Source organism: Serinus canaria, chromosome 4, assembly GCF_022539315.1.
Source record: "Serinus canaria isolate serCan28SL12 chromosome 4, serCan2020, whole genome shotgun sequence".
Classification (NCBI taxonomy): Eukaryota; Metazoa; Chordata; class Aves; order Passeriformes; family Fringillidae; genus Serinus; species Serinus canaria.
In genome coordinates, this window is record NC_066317.1 from 20870093 (window position 1) to 20893693 (window position 23601).

The 23601-nt window shown below is 39.8% G+C and overlaps 1 protein-coding gene across 2 annotated transcripts in view; it reads left to right on the forward strand.

Moving 5' to 3' along the window:
- BMPR1B (bone morphogenetic protein receptor type 1B) overlaps positions 1 to 23601 on the forward strand; it is a 231757-nt gene that overhangs the window by 178344 nt on the left and 29812 nt on the right. For both annotated transcript variants that reach the window (XM_030239132.2, XM_050973467.1), the window contains one exon: positions 23219 to 23375. In XM_030239132.2, coding sequence (XP_030094992.1) covers positions 23236 to 23375 — 140 coding nt within the window. In that variant the 5' untranslated portion in view covers positions 23219 to 23235. The remainder of the gene's footprint in view (positions 1 to 23218; positions 23376 to 23601) is intronic.

The window sequence follows — 23601 nt, forward strand, 5'->3', positions numbered from 1 at the left end:
GCCAGTCCAATGGGCATTTTACTTACAAACACCAGTTTTCAGGTTATAACTTCCATTTAAAGTTACATAAATGAAGGTTAATATCTGAGCTGGTGAATAAAGTGGGGTTTTCTTTTAGGTGGTTTTTGGCAAAGTTTAACTCTAATTTCAGTGAGATTTTCTTCAGCCTTCTCAGATTATTCTGTGGGGAACAACATTCATGCAGTCTTATCCTATTAGGATATACTAATGCAAAGTACAGATCTCTGTGGAGAATGAAGATCATTGCATGAGTTGGTCCCATTTTCAGGGGCAAATATTTCTGAAGAATAATATATTACACCATTCAAAGTAAACCTGTAGATTCCCTTTGCAGCACTACTTACTGAAGTCGGTAGCAATTAAGATTTGCCCCATAGATTTTACATGTTCTCTACCTAAAATTTGTTCTGTACTAACAGCAAAATATCCTACACAATGTTGCTCATGACTGACATTTTGAACACTAACTGTTGAAAGACAGGGGGAAAGAAGGCTGGGCATCTGATACATTCTGGTCTTGAAAAGGTATTTAATGCCCTGAAAATGTTACTGAAAAATGTATTTCTGTTGGTTTAAGTAATGACCCTGCCAGGTGGGCTGGGAGCAGAGGAGACAGGGAAGGAGTGATGAGTGGCTGTTAACAGTAGGGTGCTATGTGAATGAAACATGCTGAAGTTACCCTTAAAAGTCCAAACTGGGCATGAGGCTTGCTGCCAGAACTGGAGAGCTTTTCTTAAGGCTGCCCTGTAGCTGAGTAGAGACTTGCACATCAGGACTGCCATGTAATCAGTGCTGAATTTGTCTGGTGCTGTAGCTTACAGTTGTTTTACTAGCAAATGCAGACTGTATTTGCTTGTAGCTGTGTTGTACAGAGAGCCATGCAGGGTTTGAAAGGCATCTGTAAACCTTCTCCTTCAGTACTAAGCTCAAGCAGCTAATAGAAGTGTAGCTGTGGTGGAAGTGAAAATGAGCTGCCCTAAGAAGTTTGTGTGGTGCACGCTGCAACAGAGCAGTGGGAGAAGAGACATTATCCTTAGCCAGCCTTGTTTCTACATCCCACCTGTATTTTATGTTAGTTATTTCCTTCTCTCCTCCTTGCTGTCTCTTAATAAATAAATGGGAAGAAGCACAATCAGCCTTCACACAGTAGAATGTTTTGAAAAGGCTTGAGTGAGGTTTGCTACTGAAGGAGAGCTATCAGACAATTCCCTTCCTCTCAAAATGCCACTTTTCTGGGATTCCGTGGGAAATATGTGCTGTGTCCTATGTGATACTTTTTATCCAGCAGGGCTGGCCCCAGCTGTGGCTGAAACCCTTCTTTCACCTCTGGGATTTAATCATCAGTGTGAAATAGCAGCCTCCTTACATATTGAAAAAAAAAAAAGAAAAAGAAAGAAGAAAAAGAGTGTGCTTTGCATTAAGCTTTATTGAAACTTCTAAGCTTTTTGAAACTTCTGAGTGAATCATTGATATCTTTGTGAGACCAAACCTCTGAGGTAAATTTGTGGAATGGGTGTTTTCTTGAACTTCTGCTGCCTACTGTGACAAAGTCTTGAATGCCAAGAGGATGGCAGAATGCTGACTTGTTTTAGCTAGGACCCTGCAGATCACTTTATTTTCACATCTAAATAGGGCTTTTGTGAGGTTTTGTCATAATTTTAGATATTTGACTCTTTCAGTATGTCATGTGGCTTCATTTAAATTTTCCAAGAGCTGATACTCCAGCATTTCCACTTTTGGGAGAAAATACACTTTACTTGGCTTTTCTTTTTAGTCTAATGTGGGACCTTAGCATCCTATTAAAATGTATACATAGAATAGGAAATTCCCAATATATTTTTTCATCGTTACTCTTATTTTTTCTCCTAGAAAACTGGAAAGTGATATGATGGATAGAGTTGAAAAGTTAAGACAATTAAAATGCATAGGATAATAAAGACTAGCAGAAAAATGTTTGGTTTAGGGCCCAAAATACTCACGAATTTGAGTTACACTTGACTAGTATAGTAGTATAGAAACTTGAATAGTTTCAACTAAATAAGTGCAGAATTTTTGAAATTGTGTGAGTACAGCTTGTTCTCAGTAAAATGTAAATACATTTATTTCAAAATAACATTTCCATGTAAATATTGACCTATCTCTAAGCAACAAAACCCAAAATACAATGATTTCAAGAAGGAATAAATAACCTAGAAAACAAACTAAATAATGTGATCTGAACAATATGCATTCAAAATTACATTTACAGGTTGGCTGGAACTGGAGGAAGCTTCTGTAACTTAAGCTTAGTTTCAGTTTTTATTTTTAGTAGTCTCCAAAGGTGAAAATTCCTTACACAATCTTTCTGAAGGTTTGGCACCCCTGTTGGATTAGAAAAAAACCCAACAAACTCAAATAAACAAATGAAAACCCCCCAAAATGCATCATGACTGATGAAGAGACCATCCAGAGAGAATTATTACACAGGTGAGAGTGAAAAAGAGAGAGGGAGAAAAAGTACACAGCCTCCATGTGAAACCAGGTCACCCACATGTAACCTGGGAGATTTTCAAGGTTGCTCTGTGCTTCCATTCGAGCTTCTCTGTAGGAGTGTCTTCTCTCACTTGAATGGCAGCATTATCGGTGGCACCGGCTTCTTCGGGGATAATGCACTTGCTGTGCTGCTTTTTGAAGCTATTTTCAAGTTAAACAAAGCATCTCCCCTGCCAGAAATGCAGATCACTCAGTGGCTTTCCTCAAACAGAAACTCCCAGGCGTCTCCTTCCAGGAGCGCCCTGCGGGAGCGGGAAGCGCTTGCCTTATAAACAAACACGGCCCGGGGAGGCTGGCCTGCTGGCTTGCAAAAATAACCTACACCGAGGCAGGGTAAATAGTTTACATCTCCTTCAGCCTCTGGGTTGTGTCACAGAGCTGCTGGTTGAAAGGAGAATATCCACTGCAGCCTGAAAGACGCATCTGTGGGACGGGAGGACGGAGAAGTTGTGCTTTAGACAGCTTTGTGTGGAGGGAGGAGAGCTCTTAACCGGCGTCCTGCCGTCCGCAGCTGGCAAAAGAGCATCACTGTGTCTGGCTTTGCCAAGAGGCATCAAAACAGTACAGAGTGAAGTGTTTCAGACATTGTGTCCTGTTTTGCTCTGCAAGGCACATGCAGGAAAATAAAATTGCTTTTAATACATATATTTAATGAACACAAAGTGCAAAAAACGAAATGTGTGCAAACCATGGGAGCGCAATGTGTCACCTCTCCTTTCCTGCCTGAATGTAAGCTGTCTGCCCACAGGCAAAGAAGAGTGAAAGATGCTTTAGAAATGTTATTCCCAACGTATTTTGGAAGGATGGGTCCAGAAAATGATTCTGTATTGTTGTGTCTGTGTTATGTGGGAGGAAACTTTGGTGGCTAGGTTTTGATGGCTAAATGGGAGGAGAAGACACCTGCCCAAATTCCACCACCTGCCAGTTTTTCTTTCTTTGCAGCCTAAATTGGATTATTTAGGTTTCAATTTCCATCATTTGTTTTTCTTTAACAATAATCTCTACACTTTAGGGAACTCCCAGCACATGTGATTTGGGACTAGAAGATGAAGAGGTCCCTCAACCAATGGGCTACAAAATTAGGAGTGGGGAAACACCTGCACATCCTTGCTGGCAGAGGAATTTTGACAGGGCTGTTTCTTTTGGCAGGAACTGCTCCCTAGCTGGTGTTTCTGTGGAAGTGGAGTCCTTTGCTGATACCCTGATGGCTGCAGGGTGGGTTGAGAAGTTCATAAGCAGGGCTAATAGCTTGAGCACATTGTCCTCCATCTCTTCTCCTTGCATGAACCCCTGGACACCTGTTGTTGAGGGAAAGCTGAGTGTCAGCCTGTTAAAATCTTACGGCTGGCTTTATTGAGGAAAGGTTGGGTCCCACCTGTCAGACAGCCCTGTGATCTCATCTGGAGGATTTTGGCAATCCTCTGCTGGGGGAGGTGGGAAGGAGTATTGAGCTGACTTTCTCCTGGAAAAAGGTGGAAGTGGCAGAAAGGAGACACTGGTGGGATGATCTGTGTCTGCTGTAGGGCAAATTAGGCAGCAAATAGCTATGAAATTCTTCAGGGATAGGGAGAAGATATTTCTAAGGGAAATTTTCTAGTGCCTCTATTCTTTAACAGATTCTTCCCTGTTCCCCCCACATCTCTTAAGATGTGTGATTTTGGTTTTTTTTCAATGGGCTGCCTTTTTTTTTTTTTTGTTTTTTTGTTTTTTCCCTTGTCCACACATTTTAGTTTGAAAGCTCTCTAAAAGAAGTGTACAAAAAAAAAAAAAAGAGAAATAATCTGTTTTACTGAACTTTTTTGAACTTCTGTAAGTAATACAACATACAGGTTTAGTAACATGATTATGCTGGTTTCTTGTAAGCATGTTTGAAAAGCATGGGTTTTTTCACCTTTAATTTGGAAGTATTTTGAGCTATTCTAATACAATGATCTATATAAAGTACATCTGTTCCTTGCTAGAAGTGTGCTGAGCCTTATTTTGCATGATTGTTACAGGCAGAAACTGAATTTACCTTTGGCAGAAGCAAATACTCCTGAGAGTGCTAAGAAGGAGAAACTTAGCAGGAAAAGGAAAAAGTGGTCTTAAAACACTTGATGAATATTATTGCTGAATCTGAAACCATTTTATACTAGTGAAGGGAACCAGAAATATGATGCTAGAATACTGTTCCTAATCATCACTTTCTGAATGGGTGTGAGGTTTTTAAGTTTAGGTTAAGGTTTGGGTTCTTCCCAAGGCTCCCTTGTATTTCATGGGTTACAGAACAATGAATGTGAATCCAAAGGGACCCTGTAAATCTATTGCAGTGCATGCTGGTCTTTATTTCACCTTAATTTTTAACATCATAACTCAATTTATTTTCAGTGGGAGCTAAGATACAGGAAAGAAGCAGGGGAATTACTTCACTACATAAATTTTTTAATTGACTTTCTCTAACTGACAGAGACAGGAAGAGAAATTCTCTGCAGGTGGTATCTTTCCTTGAAATGCTAACCCATTTCAGGTGATGGCAAAACTAAAAATGCTTGCAGTAAAGCATGGGATTTCATTCTATAACTCTGGGATTTTTAAAGGGTTGGAAATTTTGGATTGTGCCCTGTGCTGAAGCTGTATGAACTGTTTGCAGAGTTCACTGATTCCTTCCTGAAACACAGTGAGCTTTGGATTTGGGTCTGCTCAATTTGATAACTCACATGGATGGTGCTGATGAGAATAAAACTGAAGAAGTAGGATTGTTTCTATCCTGAGTGTATCACCTACTGAAACTGCAGCCAGCAGGATGTAGAATAAATGACAAAGTTCTAATTCTCTTGGTTTTGTATTTAACTCTTCCTCTTTTTCTCCTTTCTTTAAATGTAGCTTCTTAGGTTTGTGGATTTATTACCATGATTTTCATATAAGAAATTTTATTGCTGAGTAAGAAAAATATGTAGTACAAGATTTTTTTTTCTCTCAGAGTGTATTTTAGATTTTCTGAAGATAAATTTATTAGGCTTATTCTTTCAAGTGGCTATTAAAAGGTTTGTTTTTGCTTGTTTTAGGTGGCTAACATTTAGTGGAGAAGTCATGGTTAGCCTACCAACACTTCCTCCATCTCTAGGCTTGCTGTGAGCTTCATGTTTTTCTCACCTATGGAGCCAAGGTTTTAAACTCCAGTTCTAAGCTAACTTCCAAGACAAAGATAACAGAGTACAAAGGTGACAGAGAGTACCCATGACATTTGCTCCCCAGTACTACTCCCTCTTACTTCTCTTGGTACAGCCCAGCTGCTGGAATGCATGTCTTGTGGCTCTGCTCCTGAAGAGGCTCCTGCAGCCCTGTCTCACTGTCAGTTTGGCAAACATTAGTCATGGTTGCAGCTGAATTTCTGATTTTTTCTTTTCCTGGATTTTTGCCATGTGTGTTCCACATCCATAATAGTGGACAAAGTAGGTGTTTCCATTGTGGGGGCCTGCAGTGTTCTAAAGAAACGTTTTTGGGGAAAGATGAGTTAACTGTGGTGTATTTTATGGAAGAATTACTAAATCTGACATATTTTTTGGTATCACACATATTTAAGTGTTTACATTGATTTTCTGCTGAATGTATTACAAAATCTTTGAAATGTTCTTCCTTGAGCAGGGTGGTAACTTAGGGGGACAAAGGTGAAATCTGTGTCGGAGTGAATCAACTGCCCTTTTTGGAAGGGTTTTTCTACTGTCTGGACATACAGATAAATCTGGTTCTTTAACTCGCAAGAGTTAAATATGTGAAAGATGCTTTGGAAATGAAAATCCACTGCAGCCTGAAACTGGAGTTCAATCTTCACAGAGATTGAACTTCTGTCCACCAGCTTCAGTCCAAGGTGAAGCGACTTTGAAAAGGAAAGCAGTGTAGAAATATGAAATATTACATGTAGAAAAGTGTGGATGTGTGTAATAATCACAGTGATCTTTAAAAATGGTTTTTACCCTTTTCCTTCTTTATCTGACTGGAACTCAGTGATGATGGTTGTTTTATTTGGTATGGTCCCCACCCAAGAAAGGACTTCAGCAAATCATTCCTCCATTGAAAAGTTGTGTAGGGAATTGATTTAGCAGTGGTGCATTAAAAGAACAGCAATAAGAAATACAAGTTGAGAGGGAGTAATTTCAGGTAACTTTATTATTTGGGTAAATAATAATCCCTGTGCTTATTTACAGAATATCCAAGTACTTTTCCTTATTTTTTAGTTAAGGTTGATCAAACCAATAGTCAGGATGTAGCATGGAAACAACCTCTTATTTGTGAGACTTGACCACCAACACATTCTTTAAGAATTCTGGTATTTTATGGAAGAGAACTTACTTTTTATATTCTTTTACTCTATATTTGGCATCTATTTCCTTTCATATTCTGATGGAAGTTGTTGCACAATTCATGCATTTAGGTATGTTAACAGTATTTGTAGTGAGCTACAGTGCATTACACTAATGAAGAAGTTTGATTTTACATCTTTACTTAGTTGTAAAATAAACTATTTTATACAAATGAAAAGTTGAAAGCTTGGGAAAATATTTTCTTTCTTCCTGAAACTACACAGCATCTCAGCTTGAAACACATATTTGCTGTAGGCCCCTTGTTCTGATGCCTTGGAGTATTTTTAGATGTTGACTGAATCTGAAAGAAATGAAACTTAGCTGGATGACAATTTTCATCTCTTTTAAACAGATTAAAAGAAGAAAAGGGAAAGAAAAAATTAATTTCAGTATTTTATATTCATGTTGGTGAGCATAGCCACCTTCTTTTAAGTGAAGTTTCTACAAGACCCACACTGTTGTATTTTGTTGGCATTTGTTAACACTTCTTTAGGATTTTTTGCTAAAGTCAGGGTTTCTAATTAATTTTTAATGGGTTAATTGAAAAAAGAAATAAATACATTAAAAAAGGAGAAAAATTAAATCTTTAAAACACTTTGGAGGAATTAGGCTGAGGAAAAATGAGAAAGAAGAGTGATTTGAAGAACAGAATAATAAAATATGGGGAACATTGTTTTATTGTCATTATTTTATGATTATGTGCCTTATTTTATAATCAAATATGTGTGAGCAAAATGTTACACCCTGGTCTTTTGTTCATTGTGCACGTGAGAAAAATGGTTATGGGGACCACAGCTCTCATACTTACATTGCTCATATTGACATTATCTTCTTGAATTGTATTGAAATATTTTCAAATTTCAAATTATTTCATTTCCACAGTGATTTGTTCAGTGGTCTGTGTTTCCTCAGTTATGAGCCCTAACAGATTTATTATTTATTGCTGTATGTTGCATTTAGATAGAATATGTATCTTCTATACATAATATATAAACAATATATTTTCTTGTTTATATTCTTTTGAAATATCCCAGCCTGGTGGAATTAAACTGGCAGAAAGACCATGGATGTATGGCTTGCTTTCCCCCAGTGCTTTTGCCTGCATTTTCCTTTCCTGGTGTCCATATTTCTGGCAATCTCTCATGGGTGTTTGTACCTTGAACAGCAGGCAAAAGAATCACTGGGAAATACAGCACTGTTTGGTCTGCTGTTTTCCTCTGAACTAGCAACTCGCAGTACAACTGGTTTTATCATTTCAGGATTGTTACTGGAGTGTGTAGGATAAGCATAAATCTCTGGCTGCGTTTCTGTTCTGTTCTGTGTTATCTTCTGCTGTATTTCAAGTCTCAGGCCATTCAGGATAATCTGGATGGAGTTGGGAAAGAAGGAATGTCTGCAGATGGCGTTCTTCTGTCTTGTAATAAAAATTCTCATCTGCAAAACAGAAATGGTTTTGAAAGAACACAGTTACTCACATCAGTGATTTGCAGATGGGCAAGGTGCATCATGGAGCCTCTGGGACAAGGTGCCACGGGTATTCATCCCTTTGGGAAGAGGACCCACTTTTGGTTTCAACATGTCATAGCCTCACTCTTAGGTTTTGTTACTTCACAGGGTGCTTGAATGCAGACCAGCTCTTTTTTTGGCTCCACAATGAAGCTGGGTGATGGCACATTCAAATTTTTTATTTATTGTAGTGGCAAAGGCTGTTCACGTTAACAGAGTCGGTGCAATGTTGCTGAAGGCAAAAGGATTTTTCTAGGGAAGGGCAAAGGGCCATTTAAGGGGTGTTAAGAATTGCAGGTTCTGAAAAACACCTGCTTTAGGAATACTGTTCTCTTAATTCATGTGGGCTTGCCTGATTGCTGGGAGGAGTGCCTCTTAGAAATGTATCAAATCCTTTTGGGAGAGTGATCTCTTTTTTAATTGGAACAGTCTCTCTCTCTTAATCCATGTCATAGTCTTTAGGACATTACTACCATATGATGAAACTGAATATTTTTATTGAATCTATTGTGTAGTGCCAGTGGATCTGAGTAGGAGAAACGATACAGGAGAGAACATAAAAGGAGTTTCTCTTCTCTTCAGATGGGCGTAGGAGAGTTCAATATTACCAGAAAAACTGCTTTGAACAATGCTGATAAAGAAGAGGTTTAATGAGGCTGGGGCTGTTTGTGGAAAATTAGTCTGTATTAGGGTATTATTCCTTCAGGGAGCGTTTATAATGCCGGCAGGAATGCGGGAAGAGGGGGCAGATCAGATTCCAGCACAACCTTGCAAGCTTTCAGCTGCTGATGCATGGTGCACCTGTGTGTTCCCCTGTCTGACCTCAGAGCTGGCTCGAAAATCTCTGGCATCTGGAAGTGTGGGGAAACATTAGGTTTTTAATTTTTGTGTGGGGAGGAAAAAAAAATCATCTTTATTTTTAAAAAGCTTAGAATGCCTTGTATTTTATATCATTTTAAAGGATACTGGAAACTATTTATGGGTGTGCTTTTTAGTGGTTGGAGGTTAGGTTTTTTTCTTTTCATTTTTTAAGCTAGTATCTTAAAGATCTCATAGTGATATGTCCAAAGAGATGAATAATACTCAGTTAAAAAATCTGGTTGGTTGGCAAGACTCGAGAAATTAATTTCATACTCTTTTGCTTATCTCAGGAAGAATGTTCTCCTTAGCAAGTGCAGATTTGAACATGACAGCTTAGGCATTTATCTCATTTGTGGAGGTCTGGAACAGTGTCTCATTTTCAAATTGTAGTGATGTGGAGATAAAATGTAAATACTGCCCTATGAAAATTATAACCTTGTACACCAATCACTGGTGGCTGCCGTAGGAACTTGTAAATCCTAAGTGCGTGTAATTTACATTGCTTGGATTTAACTGTTTTGTAATTACACTTTGATTTGTATTTTTTTTTTATCAGACATGGTGGGGTGGTTAAGCTGTGCTGCTTATGAACTACCATGTGTGTAATTTCTTGGTATAAAGTTATGCTTATTAAGTGCACGGATTTTCTCTTTTGGAGTTTAAAAGTTGTTCGATTTGGCATCTGTAGCTTATTTCTTGCAGTCTACTTAATTGAATAGCTTCTCTGTTTATCTTAAAATGCAGATAAATGGCTTTCAGCACAGTGTTTATAGCTTAATAGTTCCTGAAACGAGAGTCAACATTATCTCCTAGACTCTACTAGTCATAACTAATGATCCCTGTGCTTACACTGTTGGGCAAGCCAGGAGACACTGAACTCTGCAGAGAGCAAGGGCCCTGTGCAGTGGGAGGATAGTTTGTATGTGATGGCGCCTGCTAGACAAGGCTTTCATGGCTCACTAGTGTTAATTGGGAACCACAACTTGTCCTTGGCCACCTCTAACCTCCAACCTCCTGTTACTCAACTCCTCTAGGAACATGGATACAAACCTGGGGGGGATTGACAGCACACCTCCCTTCCCTCATCATTTAAGGTGGATCATATAGATTGCTCCTATATTTGCCTACAGTTTTTCCCATCAGAGCACATTTTGCAACACAAAGTCTTTGCAGAAATTTAGTGTGTTTTAATGTTCCAAACATCACTGGCAGGCAGCCTAACAAAGGCATTGTGTTGAGGCCTGGAAGAGGATGAGAAAATAATTAGGCAGCTGGCAATTACTGTATTTTGTTCTAGGCCTTTTTATATGACACTTAAATTTGTTAATGAAAGAAAGATGATTTTTTTTACATTTTCCTGACCTTTGGCTTAGTTGTGAATGGAGAGTTGTAAGCTTTCCTATTTAATAGACTTAAGTGCATACTCTGGGAAGAGAGAAGGGAAAGAAAGAAAGAGAAGTCAAGTGGATTTACCACCCATCAGTAATGCTCTATTATTATTACTTTGGGAACAAAGGTTCCTTGCCTATGCATCAAATTAAAATAATATGGGGAGGAATGATGGCTCATGGTGTTAGGGGTTAATATTCTTCTGCATTCTGTCAGCTTGTCAATATGACCTTTTCCTGATTTTTTTTAACTTGCAATAAGAGTATTTATTGGAAATTGCAGATGTAGGTGTTGTGAGGTGGATGTCACCCTTGAAGTATTTCAGCCAGCTCAGCATTCTGGTTTCAAACAGAAACCAGAACAATCTAGCAAGAAGAAGACAGGCAGTCTAGCAGGAAGCTTTTGGTGATTTTAGGTGAAGTTCAGCTAGCAATATACAAAACAGTCTATATCCCTAATTTCTGTGTCTCCACAGCCATCTAGTCCACCGTTTTGAGAGCTAATTAAATATAAACATCTAGGTGTGTGACTGGTTGTATATGAAAGCTGTTCCTGCTTAAAGTCACTTGCATCAGTCTTGTTTATGTTCCAGCTTCCATGGTTTTCATTGTTTTTCTGAGCTTTCACGTTACCTTAGAAGAGGGTTTTGAGCTTTGTGTTGGCAGAACAGCAGGCTGGTACAGAGCTCAGAGTGGGTAACACCACGTGCACTGCAATGGCAGCAGGGCACCAAGAAAGCAAATTCAAAAGTTTTGAAGTCTCAAATTCATAAGTTGTAAGTAGTTACAACTACTTAAGACTTACTACTTAGAAGTCTGAAGATGATTTTGTTGGACATTGCCATGAAAGAGCTCCAGGAGACACAAGGCAGAATAAGCAGGATGCCCTCAGAGTTAAAGAGAGGAATGTGATTGCTGCCAGGAGCACCAAGCAGTTTCTAGCAGGACCACAATTCAACATTGTGTTGGCAGAAATTTAGACATCATCCATCCTTTTCACTTGGTACATGTGGTCTTGATAGAGTTACAGGTAGTTCTCTAAACTAGGGATGAATCAGGAAAAGACCAGAGGATGGAGGAGGAAAAATTTAGCCATTGCCTCTGCTAGTATCAGATAGCTTTAAAAAAGGCTCCAAAAAAGGAATTAAGTATTTGGGAAAAAAAAAAACAAAACAAACCCACATGCAAATTTTTTGAAAGAGGAAATTGGAGGAAGCTTTTTTATTTTGATTTTGTGTTGTATAAAGTCTTGTTTCTTAGTTTTTACTGTGTGATCTTATCAAATATCTAGATATCCTACTTGTTTCAGTCAGAATCTTGAAGAGTTAGCTCTTCTATAAGAAACCAGTTGAAAGTTCATATAGATTACTTATGAGCATTTTCTCACAGGAATAAAGCTCCTATTTCTTTGGAAATAATCCCATTGGTAAACAGCAGCTGCAATAAACCTTCCACCAAGAAATTTGATACATAATTCTGAGTGTTCAGATATCTCTTTTTTTCATCTCCAGTTTCCAAACGTGGAATTAGATTAGGGAATGATGGAGCAGAAACTGAGGTATCATTTTTTAGAGAAGAACATTTTCAGTACAAATGCTGGGAGTGTGTTGTGACTGCAATGTCTGATGTTTACAGCTCAATATCAGAAAGAAACATTAGTAACAGCATCTGTTGGTCACCTCTGACAATTACATGCTATCATGGAAATGAAAGATGTTTTGTGGAGGAGGTGTGATATATTATGACCATATTATCTGGAATAAATCCTGATTGCCAGATTAAGTTAACTAAATTATTTCAAGTATCTGTGTGGTTTTGTTTTTAAATAATACTGGTTTGTTTTATATAAAATGTGTGGATCACAATTAAAGGGAGTTTTACTGCTGGTTAGCCAAATTGCACAGCAAATATCAGGATTATAAAATGCTCCCAGTGGCTGTGTAATCTACCTTGAAATGAAATTCTTGCTGTTGTTCCGTGATGGGACCAAATTTTGATGCTGTTTGATGGAGTTTAAGTTTTCTGTCTTTTTAGTTTCTTTGGTTTTAGTTTTGGATTTTTATTTTTCTGGTTTTTTTTTTTCTGGTGTTTTTGTTGTTGTTTGCTTTTTTGTTGGTTGTTTGTTTGGGTGTGGTTTTGGGGGGTTTTTTTTGGCTGTTGTTTCTTGGTGGTTTGTTTTGGTTTTGTGGGGGTGTTCTGTTTTTTTTTTTTTGTGATGTGCTATGATAAAGCCTATGTATCCTGGTAGCAGGATACATAGGATACGACCTCTTTTCTGGGTCCTCTGAAAAAAAAGAGGAGCCAGAAAAAAAAAATGCCAGTTGTTCCCAACTGGCATTTTTGGTACCATGGGAAGCCTAAAACCCCATCAAAACCTTCTTGTGATTGCTCTCATTGGGAAATACGTGTTGGATTGGGTAAAGGAGGACCAGGCCACTGTGGTGTATCCTGTATCACAAGCAGCCCCACTTTAAAGGGAGGTGAGGAGCAGAAGGCTCCAACTTCAGCGTGCATTTTATATACTGACCTTGGAAGGCGTTGCCAACCATCTGGAAAGAGTTAGAAACTCTGTAGTGCTCAGGATCTTTGTTTTATTTGTAATTCCAGGATTTTCTTTTCCTCTCGCCTTTTTACTGTCACATCCTATGTAGCCTGACTACCCCTTTGCGCCGGGCTGCAATAACATTGTTTGCCAGCTTACAATCAAAGCGAGCACAGAGGGAAACAGCTGAGCCGTATTAAGCAGAGGCAGTCTGGGCTGCATTTCTTTGCTGCCGAATAACACGCCACAGGTGCAGGATTAGCCCGGCCTTCGGTGCTGTGTTTGCTTAGGAGAGCCACCCTCTGCCTACTCACATGATTCTCATCCTTAGGGAATCTGGCAGCGATGTAGCCAGCGCGCCGAAACTCCGCGTAAGTAGAAGGCTTTAGCTTTTCAGCTCACAAAGCACTTGTGCTTCCCCCCACCTCGACTTTCCCTTTTTCTTCTTTTTTCTTTCTTTGATATTCTTTTCAATTTTTTTTTTTTTTTTTTTTTTTTTTTTTTGAGCGTGGCTTGAGCAGAACGCTTCAGAGACTGGGAAAAAAGGAAAAAGCAAACCAATGGAGTCCGGTGGGTTGTTCAGGAAGGTCAGAGAGGAACTGAAGAAAGAGCAGTGTTGCTGGTGTGCTGGCAAGATGTGGGGCAGCAGGGAGCCAGCTGCTCGTGGTGCACAGGGTCTTGTGTTTGCAGCTTTGGCTCCTGCAGGGACACATTCACACACACACATCACTCTGGAGATTTCCTGTTCATTCTCTTGCACTGGGGGTCAGGGTTTGTACAGTGTCAGGAGGCCGATGCGAGCCTTTAGGTGCTCTTTGGTTGGTTTAGATTGAAGGAGAAAGGTGATAGATTTACAGAGAAAATGCCAGTGTCACTGGCATGGGTGGCACACACTCCCTTCCTGCCCAGATGTGATCTCTGGAGCATTCAGAGAGGGAAATGCTTTTAGGCTGCTCAGACACTTCTGGAAAACCGTAGCGCTTATGTCTGTGGTCAAAATCATCATTGTTGTTCCATGCGTGCAATTAATTTTGGTTTGCAGTAGAGATGCTTTCCTCCCCCTCTAAATGGATTTGTTTGTTTTCTGTCAAAGTGAGTAAGTCAATGACACTTTCTGTTGCATTCAGCTGTGTTTGCAGAAGATAAGGTTTGTGCCTCAGCCCTCGTTCATGAGCACAAAGATCTTCTTCATCGCTTATGGCTTCCACACATGCAGTTCAAATGCCTGCACAGCGTGTGTGGTGAGGCCAACAGCAGCAGCAGTCACTTCAATGCAGTCCCTGCCTTGGCAGCTTAACTGGGCAGCAATTTATATTGTCACTGTTCACTTGCTTAAAACTCTGCTGGGCCTGGTGACCTGTCAGGGTGGCATTTGCCTCCAGGCAGAAGAATTCCTGGAGATCCTCGAGCACTTCATTCAGCAACAGTTAGTTGCTGAGAGTGTTGTAAATATGTGGGATTTTGGGAAGCAGATGGTATTAATGCATGAAAAATTATCAAAATACTAGTTGTTTTTTCCTGACACCAAATAATCTGTCCTTCTGGAAGATAGGCAGGCACTTGAGGAATAGTTGGAAGGGGAATTGGTGGGAAGCATCATCATCCCCATGATTTGGGAAGCATGATGAGTCAATTAATAAACCGAGTTTAAAGGAAGTTATAAATGTATGCGTACAGGATTTGAAAAAAAAACCACCAAAAAAAACCCATTAAAAATATAGCATACTGATACCATCACAGCTCTGGTTTTGTGAGTATCTACACTATTTAATTTATTAAGTGCTCTTGAGGCTGAGCCGTGGTTGTGTCACATTTACTCCTGAACAGAAAAACCCAGTCAGTCAGAAGGGCACCAGCACCTCTGAATAGTGTTGGCACTGGTTTCTGCAAGCATGGCATGTGCACATGCTAATTATATTTTAATATCCAGGTGCAGTCTTTGATCTTGAGGTGAGAATGGCTAGCTGGTATTTTTATCTTCCAGGCACTATTTTTGTCTCAACTGCATGGTGCTCTTGTGTTTCTTCTCTTTTGGAAAGGCAAAAGGAGTGACAGGGATTTATTAAACATATCTAAGAGAACCAGGTCAGAGCTGTCTCTTGCTGTTTCATTTAAATTCCATTGTCTGAATCCCTTGATCTCAGTATCATCTAAAATGATAAAAAGTAAAAATCTGCAGCTTGCCCAGTGCAGTCTTTGCTCTTTCCTAAAGATCAGATAGCAAAGCATGGATTAGTGGCAATGGTATCACATTGCATTGCTTCCCATCTGTGTATTCTTTCCCCTGTTGCTGCTGTTCAGGAGAGTTTTCAAGATCACTTGTAGGGGCATTTACATAATCTCTTGGTGATCACATTTGGTGTTTGCTGTTGGAACTGCGAGAATATGTGGTGATTTGCAGCTTAGAAGCAGAAATGACTACCTCGGGATGTTAACAATAATCTTCCTATAGTTTAATTTTTTTTTTTTTTAAATGTAGAGTGTGGCACAGACTCTGCTGTTTGATAATATCCAAATTGTCTTTTTTTGCATATTTGTACCCTAATTTCTATCCTCTTTTTTGAGCATAATTCAACTTAAGTGAATCTATGTTGACTATTGATCACTTTTTTGTCATTCGTGTTAAGGGAGTTTGCCTTCAGAATGAGGTGCTCCATCGTTCTTTTTTACAGAATATTCCCATTGGAGGGGATCCTCAAGGATCATCAAGTCCAGCTCTTGAGTGAATGGCCCATATGGGACCAAACCCACCACCTTGGTGTTATTAGCACTGTGCTCTATCCAGGTGAGCTGTTCTCAGGCATTAAAGTCTGGCTGAGGGGCCAGTGGGTCCCTGGCTCCTCCCTCCTGCCCTGTTTGAAAACTGGGATGACATTTGCTTTCTTCCAGTTCATGTATCTCTGTGGATTGCCACAACCTTTCAATGATGATCATGAGTAGACTCATCCTGATGTGTGGCAGCTCTCTCACCACTCATGGATGCATCCCATTAGGGCCTGTGGACTTGTGAATATCAAATTTGTCTAGGTGTTCTCTAATCCAGTCCTCCTTGACAAAGGGAATGTCTTCCTTAAAGCATTCCTTCTGGGTCAGAGATTCCTGAGGGATGGTCTTGGCACTGAAGACAGATGCAAAGGTGACCTTCAATATCTCTGTGTCCAGAAGAATCAGTCATTCTCACATTGGACTTTGGATCTCACCTCATTATTTATGAAGTATTTCATTTAATTGTTCCAGATTGATAGCTCCAACACATTTACCTTTGCTGTGTGAAATACAGCTCTTGAAAAGGGATTAAAATAAAGAAATTGTGTTGGTATCTTAATGAGAATTGTATGGACTACCTGCTCATTTATCTTTGCAAATATTAAAGACTAACTTACATTTTAAAAGCTTTTATTTTGTCATAGAGCATTTACAAATTGAACCAAAGGATTGTAGAAGATAGAATTAGACAAGATGTTTAACACAGCTAGGTAATATTTATTAGTGGGGAATTTCAGTGGATAGAGATGAACTTTACTGAGTCCAAGCTGACAGGATAAAGCACTTTGCACACCTTCCTTTGGAAATTTTAAAGTTGTCTTTCTGCTTTTTTTTTTTTTTCTTAATGTTGTGTTGGTACATGCTATTAAAATGTGCCAACCAATTCCCCTTTTCTTCCAAATTAAAAACATGTCAAAGATTAACTGTGGGCACCAGAAATGAGAGGAAAGCAGACAGCAAATTACACGTGCATTTTCCATGGGCTGTGTTAGCAAAGAAGCCTTTGTGTTTGTAAGTTGTGAGTATGGAATGGGTATTAGTTTGGAAGGTCTTTTCTCAGTGGCTTTGTCACAACTTGTTACATTACATGCTAAACTTTTTTGCTAATAATTCTGAAAAATAAAGACATCATTTAAAGTGTTGCTGTATGCTTGTAGCTATATTGGCACTCAGTGGCAATTCTATGAATGTGGACAGGAACAGTTTTTGAGAAAACTGCCTTGACAGGTTGTTCAAAAGCACATTTTATTTTAAACCTTATTTGCATTATGAATAGAAACAAAACCACCCCAAATTTTGAAATATAGAGATGAGAATGAGCACCTTGTAGGTTTTCTGTATTTTGTTGTACAGGAAATCCAGCATGGGTGGGAAATGGTGCAAATCATACCTAAGCCCTACAATGTTACATTTTTTGCAGTATGTCAGTTTATTACAGTGGATGTATATCAAGGTACAGCTATTTTCAAGCACGGATTGATACCAATCTCAGTTTGGGCTCACTAGTGCAATATAGCCACAGACTGGACAGTAAAGTGTGCTGTGTGCTGATTTTGTTTTTTCTGCTGTATTATTACCAGATTTTGTTTACTGTAGTTTTGGATCAAAAGGATGAAGGTCTCAGCATCTGATACCTCCTTGAGTTTTATGGTAGCCTTGAATATCCAGCAAAGGGAAGCTGTCATGATCCAGTTTTCCTTCTCTGTTATGTACTTATCACCAATAAAAAAGTGTTTTACTGTTACCTCTTGACTATTTTACACAGTAGATCAGGCTGAGTTAAGAGGTGTAATTTATTTCAAGTCTTTTAACTGTGCTGTGTTTTTATTGCTGACTATTTGCCAAAAAATATCCCATGGAAATTCTTTTATCTGGGAGCTGTAAAGTACAGTGAGTTAGCAGTAACTTATTTCTCTTTCTCCTAAAACAATCATGTTGATGGTATAACCCTGGCTTGGTGGGAAGTCATCAGGCTGTGGTTTATGGTATGGCATAGGAAACTCCAGCAGGATGTGGCAAGATAGTTCTTTTTATTTTAATTAAAGTCTGTTTTGAGGAAAAGCACACTATGTAGATTAGTACGGAACATAGATGAAATCATCTTGTGGTTTAAAATTTCCATCCTAACTATTTTATCAAGCTGACTGATTTTCTTCTCAGGTTTGCATTGTTTTGGTTTGTTTTCAATTACGGTTCTGACACTTTTGTATGAATATCCTTAATTTCCACTCTGAAGGGACAGTTGACATATGTTAAAACAAGTTATTCCATGATGTGTAGAGCTTCTTTGGTGAGTGCCTTCCCTGAAGCAGTAAGCCTTGATCCTAGTCAGGGGTTTGCTGTGGCCAGATGCTGTTATTAGACTGGGAAAACGTGAATGGATAGTATTGAACATTTTTTTTTTGTTTGTTTGGGAATTTTTTGGTGGTTTTTTTTTTTTTTTTTTGTTTGGGTTTGTTTTTTTGGTTTGGTTTGGGTTTTGGTTTGGTTTTGTGTCTTTGTTTTTGTTTTTGTTGTTGTTTTTGTTGTCCTTAGCATCTGTTTGGGGAAGAAGCAAGTCTGACTTTTACTCCTCATGAACCTCTGCAAGGTCATGACAGATTTGCGTTTTTTACTGCATAGACAGCACATAAATCTCACAGCTGTGGCACAGAAATCAATCTGTTAAGATAACTATTGCTAATTCTTCATCCTCCAGGAGCAGGATGGCTTAAAATTCAAGCCACAGAATAGAGAGAAACAGAATAAAGAGCTTTTCACCTCCTGCATTACCAGACTTGTTGAATCGGAGCAGTGCCCAAAAGTCATTACCATCCAATGGCTGTGGGCCAGTGTGAAATGAGTCACTGGGCTTTATCCAGATTCTAGTGGAGAAATTTCTGTCCAAATCACATAACTATGGCTACAGTTGGCAGGGTCTGAAGTACTTATTGGCAGCCATGGCAGAGAGTTTGAGGACTGAATGTACACTGAGAGACTGGCTCTCTAGATCAGAGGTTTTTTGCTGCACCTAGATGAGCAGATGTTAAGCTTAAATAGGTGATTTTCCTTTTGTGTGTGAGGTACCACTGCCTGCAGACCTGTCAAACCAACAAACAACAACATTGTTTAAAACCAAGTTAGAATTCATCCTTATAGTTACTTCATTGCCATTGTGGAGTGGGGATCTATGATGCTTCTCACACATTTAAAAAATAACAGCAGAACTCCCTGAAATGCCATGAAAGGGTTTGCCACATGACAAAGTATTTTGCTGGAAATCTTAGTGCTGATGGATGGAAGATTATATCCAAGAAGGTTTGTTTTTGGACTCTGGAGGTTAGTAGAGGTTTAAATTAGACATTAACATTATCCTGTATGACCATGAGAATGGCTTTCATTTCACAGCACTTTATTTTCATTGTTTTCCTTCTCCTGGATTCAGGGTCTTTGTAGATGTTCCTTTCTGGAAAGGATCACAAAGCATGGAGGGAGAAACACACTAACACATGGAAAGAACAAAGCAGTAGCATGCTGCACACAGTCCCCATTCTCAGGTAGGGATTTGTAACAGAGGCCGTCACATCGCAGTTTTCAGTGGTCCCAGTCCTAGAGAGGAAAATATTTCTCAGGAGTAGCACTCCAAAGAGACATCAAAGCCCTGGCAGCTGACTCCCAGTCCTTGTGGTGGACCGTGCTTTGTACATGCTGAATTTTAGTGGAAAAAGAGTAAAGCTGGGAAACTCAGCTGAACTTGATGAATCTCTACCAGTGTGATGATGAGCTTCAGGTCCTTCAGGTGCTCAACTGCTTTGGTGAATTCCCTGGTGCAGTCAGTAAGTTCCTCAGCAGACTAAAATAACCTTATTTTGGATGCCGTTGTTTTTCTGCAGTTCTCCCAAGGGATGGGAAGCTGACCGTGAGCAGACTGCAACAGGACAGGCTACAGCAAAGAAGCAGCCAGGCTTAAATAGCCTGAAATCTCTTGTTTCAGGGCTCTAGGAGAGCTTTCAAAACCCAAAGGGCATCCAAACCCTAGACAGAGCCAGGTCTGCATGACCAATGTGCTTGTTCCAGAGCAGCAGCAAATGCAGGATGAACAAGCTGTTCTCCATCCCAGACTGTGCTTTTCACACCTGGAATCAGGAGGAGCTCATTTCCAAGCTGAAAAGTTCTCCCCATTTCTCTGGTGAGCTCCTTCCCACACGTTTCCTCTTGGGGAAGGGACTGCTGGAAAACCTTTCTGCGCTGAAGTCAAGCAGACAGAGAAGTCAAGAGACCTTGCTGAAACTCAGCTCTGAGTGGGAGGAGAAGAGTTCTTACATGCTCCATGGTTATCTGCTGGGTGAGACACCCAAATTTCAGAGGCAAAAGATCTGCCCATCATTTTAGCTAGCAGCCAGGAAATGAAGGCATGAAAGAAGCAAGAGAATAGAGTGAGGAGAGTTTTACATTTTAGAAGACAGAAAAGAGCTTGGTTGAAAGTGTCTTACTCCTGCCTATTTTAGTTTTATTCAATTTAATATGTTTGACATTGAACTGCTATGATTTTGCAGTAGTTTTGACTCTGGGCATTATGTGGAAACAAAATACTAGGCTACATTGCTAATTTCAACTCTTGGAAGGTGTAAATTTGAATGCCAGCCTATCTGTCCTAAATTTTCCCACAACCAAGCTTCATCTCTAAATAGCCACCTGCATTGCTTTGATGGTACTTCAGATTTTTGATTCCAATTCAGCAACTTCCACCTGTCTTATTATATCTGAGAGTGCATCCAGGTCTAGGGGTGGGAGCTGTTGTTTGTGGCAAGTTTTGCAGAAGCTGTTCATGATCACATCATTGCTGAGTGATGGTCACAGATTGTGTTTAGGTATGAGTTCTTTTATGCTTGTTGGGAAAATGAATGATCTGTGCTTGTATATATGATGAGGATGGCATTTAGCTGCCTAAATTTAACATATTCAGGCACCATCAAATGTGTAATTAAACCTTTCCCCCATTTTTTGTGCTAGGTGTAAGAAGCTTTTGTCTTTATACTTCCTGTGGGGGAAAGATCCCTGCTAAAACTGCAGACAGCTTGCAGAAAGAGCTGTGGAAATGATGCTCAGAGTAAACTATTACACTCATGAGCTAGAAGTTCACTTGGTTGCCTCATGAGCTTGAAGTCTGAAAATCCTTGACAGGAATATTAATAGTTGAACATTCCCCATCTAATGGTAACAAAGTAATACTGACAAAAATGGCTTTTTCAAAGAGAATTTAGGTAATCCCTAATCCTGTGACCAGGGAGCAAATATCTGTTGATGTTAATTTGTTATGCAAAGGCTGCCTAATCATATTAGGGGAAGCAAACAACAGTGCATTGTTTTTCCCTTAATTTAAGCATCTACTTCATCTTAAGGTACAGCTGTGAGTACACAACAACACATACACACAGTGCATCTGGAGTGAACTCAAGCATTTAGTTCTGATTTTGCCAAATGTTAGTGAAAACAGTATGGGAGTGACAGCCAGTCGTGTCATGAATCCAGTTTATATCTTAGTGTTGGGCACAAGGGTTATGAGCCCATGGTTTGTATATGTTTTGTGACTGGTTGTCTGGTTGGACTTTAGCAAGAGGTGAGCTAATCAAGAGGCCAGGTGGTTTCAGTGGCATACGAGGTACTGAGCAAAGGCCACGCTGTGTGAGTTTTGTGTTTCATAGCAGTATTAGTCTGGCATGGTGATGGATTCTCATTCATGTGTATCACCCTAACGTTATTAATATACCTCTTGTGCAAGGAATGTGCAAGGAGTGGAAGGGCTATGCTGTTAGAAAGGCTAGCACTTCTCTAAATGCAGTGTTCTTATGTGCAAAGCCCCACTTCTCCCAGAGCTAACAGGTTACAGCTTTTTTCTGACTTTACTGGGGATAAGCTTGCCTTGTCTCAAGTTAGACTGCAGAAAATGAAAGCCTGTCAGCCAGCTGGTGCTCCCACTGCCTGTCTGTGCCTATCCTAAGCTGGCGGCTGGTGGCAGATGTGCCCTGGCTGGTCCCATGCTCCCAGGAGCCCAGACTGGGCTTTTTCAGTCCTCCTAAGGGCAAGGACTGGTGGAACAGCCCCGTGCTTCCTCCAGCCTTTCACTACTTCAGAGTCCTTCAGCCTCACTCTTACCTCAGTTTGGATTGCAATCCAAGCCCTGAAGTGTGGCTGCTTGTCCCCATCCCCTCTGCCTGTTTGCCCACCCTGTCTCTCCGTAGGGAGCTAAAAAAGGTATCTTTTTTTTTCAGCTCCACAATAAATCAGTCCTAATGATGGAGATTTGGAAAAATTTTAGAGTAAAGAGCAATCAAAATAATGAGAATACCAGTTGTTTATAAAGCCTTAACATTAAATCAAGAACTTCAAGTCAGCTTTTCAGCTACTCTGTTGGAGGCTGCTGCTTGTAAGTGACCCTTTGGTAAGATTTCTAACAGGGAACCAAAAGGAGACCTAGGAACTGCCAGTTGAAGCTTTTTGTGCTAATCTCATTTTTGTCTTTGAGGCTTAAAATTTTCACAAGGACTGAAAGCTGATATTTATGAGTAGAGCTGGGGGAAGGAGGTTGCTTAAACATCTCCTAGCCTATCACCAACATCTCCAGCTGTGCTCCACCAGCTCCATGGAGATTCGGTACTCTGATATTTTTAGAAATAATCACCTCCATATATTTCAGCTTTGTTCATCTGAAACCACATTCTTCTCTTTTACTTTGTTTATAGACTTTTCTTTTACAGAAGTGAGCTCTTTCCCTTGTTTTCCAAGCAGGGCTGTTGTAATTCAGTGACAGAACGTGTTGTTGAATTTGAAAGAACATTAGTTTCTGTTAAGACTTTGTTGAATTGTATGCTCATGTTCTGTTCTGCCTGGAGTACCATAAATCCCACTGATTTTTATGGAGTTCTGTGAACGTAGATCTGTGCCGAGTGCTGCAGAGATAAAGAAAACTCAAAGGTGTAAGCAAGGATTTGACCTGTGTAATGCAGTAGGAGAAAAGCTGCACTGTGCAATATATAATAATAAAAGCACAGTATATCTCTTGGCAGTGGCAGAGCTCAAACATCAGTACCTTTGATCTAATACCACGGAGGTCCAGTAAGCCTCAACCATGGTGACCATGTCAAACTACAGAAAAACACTCTGTAGTGAACGCTCATCTCAATTAACTTTCTTAAGTTTTGATAGGTAGAAGCAATTCAAAGCCTTCATTTCAGGTCTTGCAATACAGCCCAGAACTGTTTCTTTTTCTTCCTCTCTTACAGCCAGTTTTCCAGACAGCATGGCCTTGCGAAGTTCTGGCAAGCTGAGCATGGAGACCAGAAAAGACGGTGAGAGTACGGCCCCTGCTCCTCCCCAGAAGAAGCTGTCCTGCCAGTGCCACCACCACTGCCCTGAGGACTCGGTCAACAACACCTGCAGGTTTGTGGGATAGATATCTGCTGATGAGACGTGGCAGAACAAACTTGTGGCAGCTCATCGATCCCAAATTGGGTGTCGCAGTTTTTGTTTAAGCAGCGATATGTAAAAGAGTTGGTTTTCACTGTGTCTAAAAATCAGAAGTAATTTTTACCTAGATATCAGCTGCATGGTTGTTGGTTTTTGTTGTGTTTTGCTTTGTTTTGTTAGGGCATACACGTATTTATAA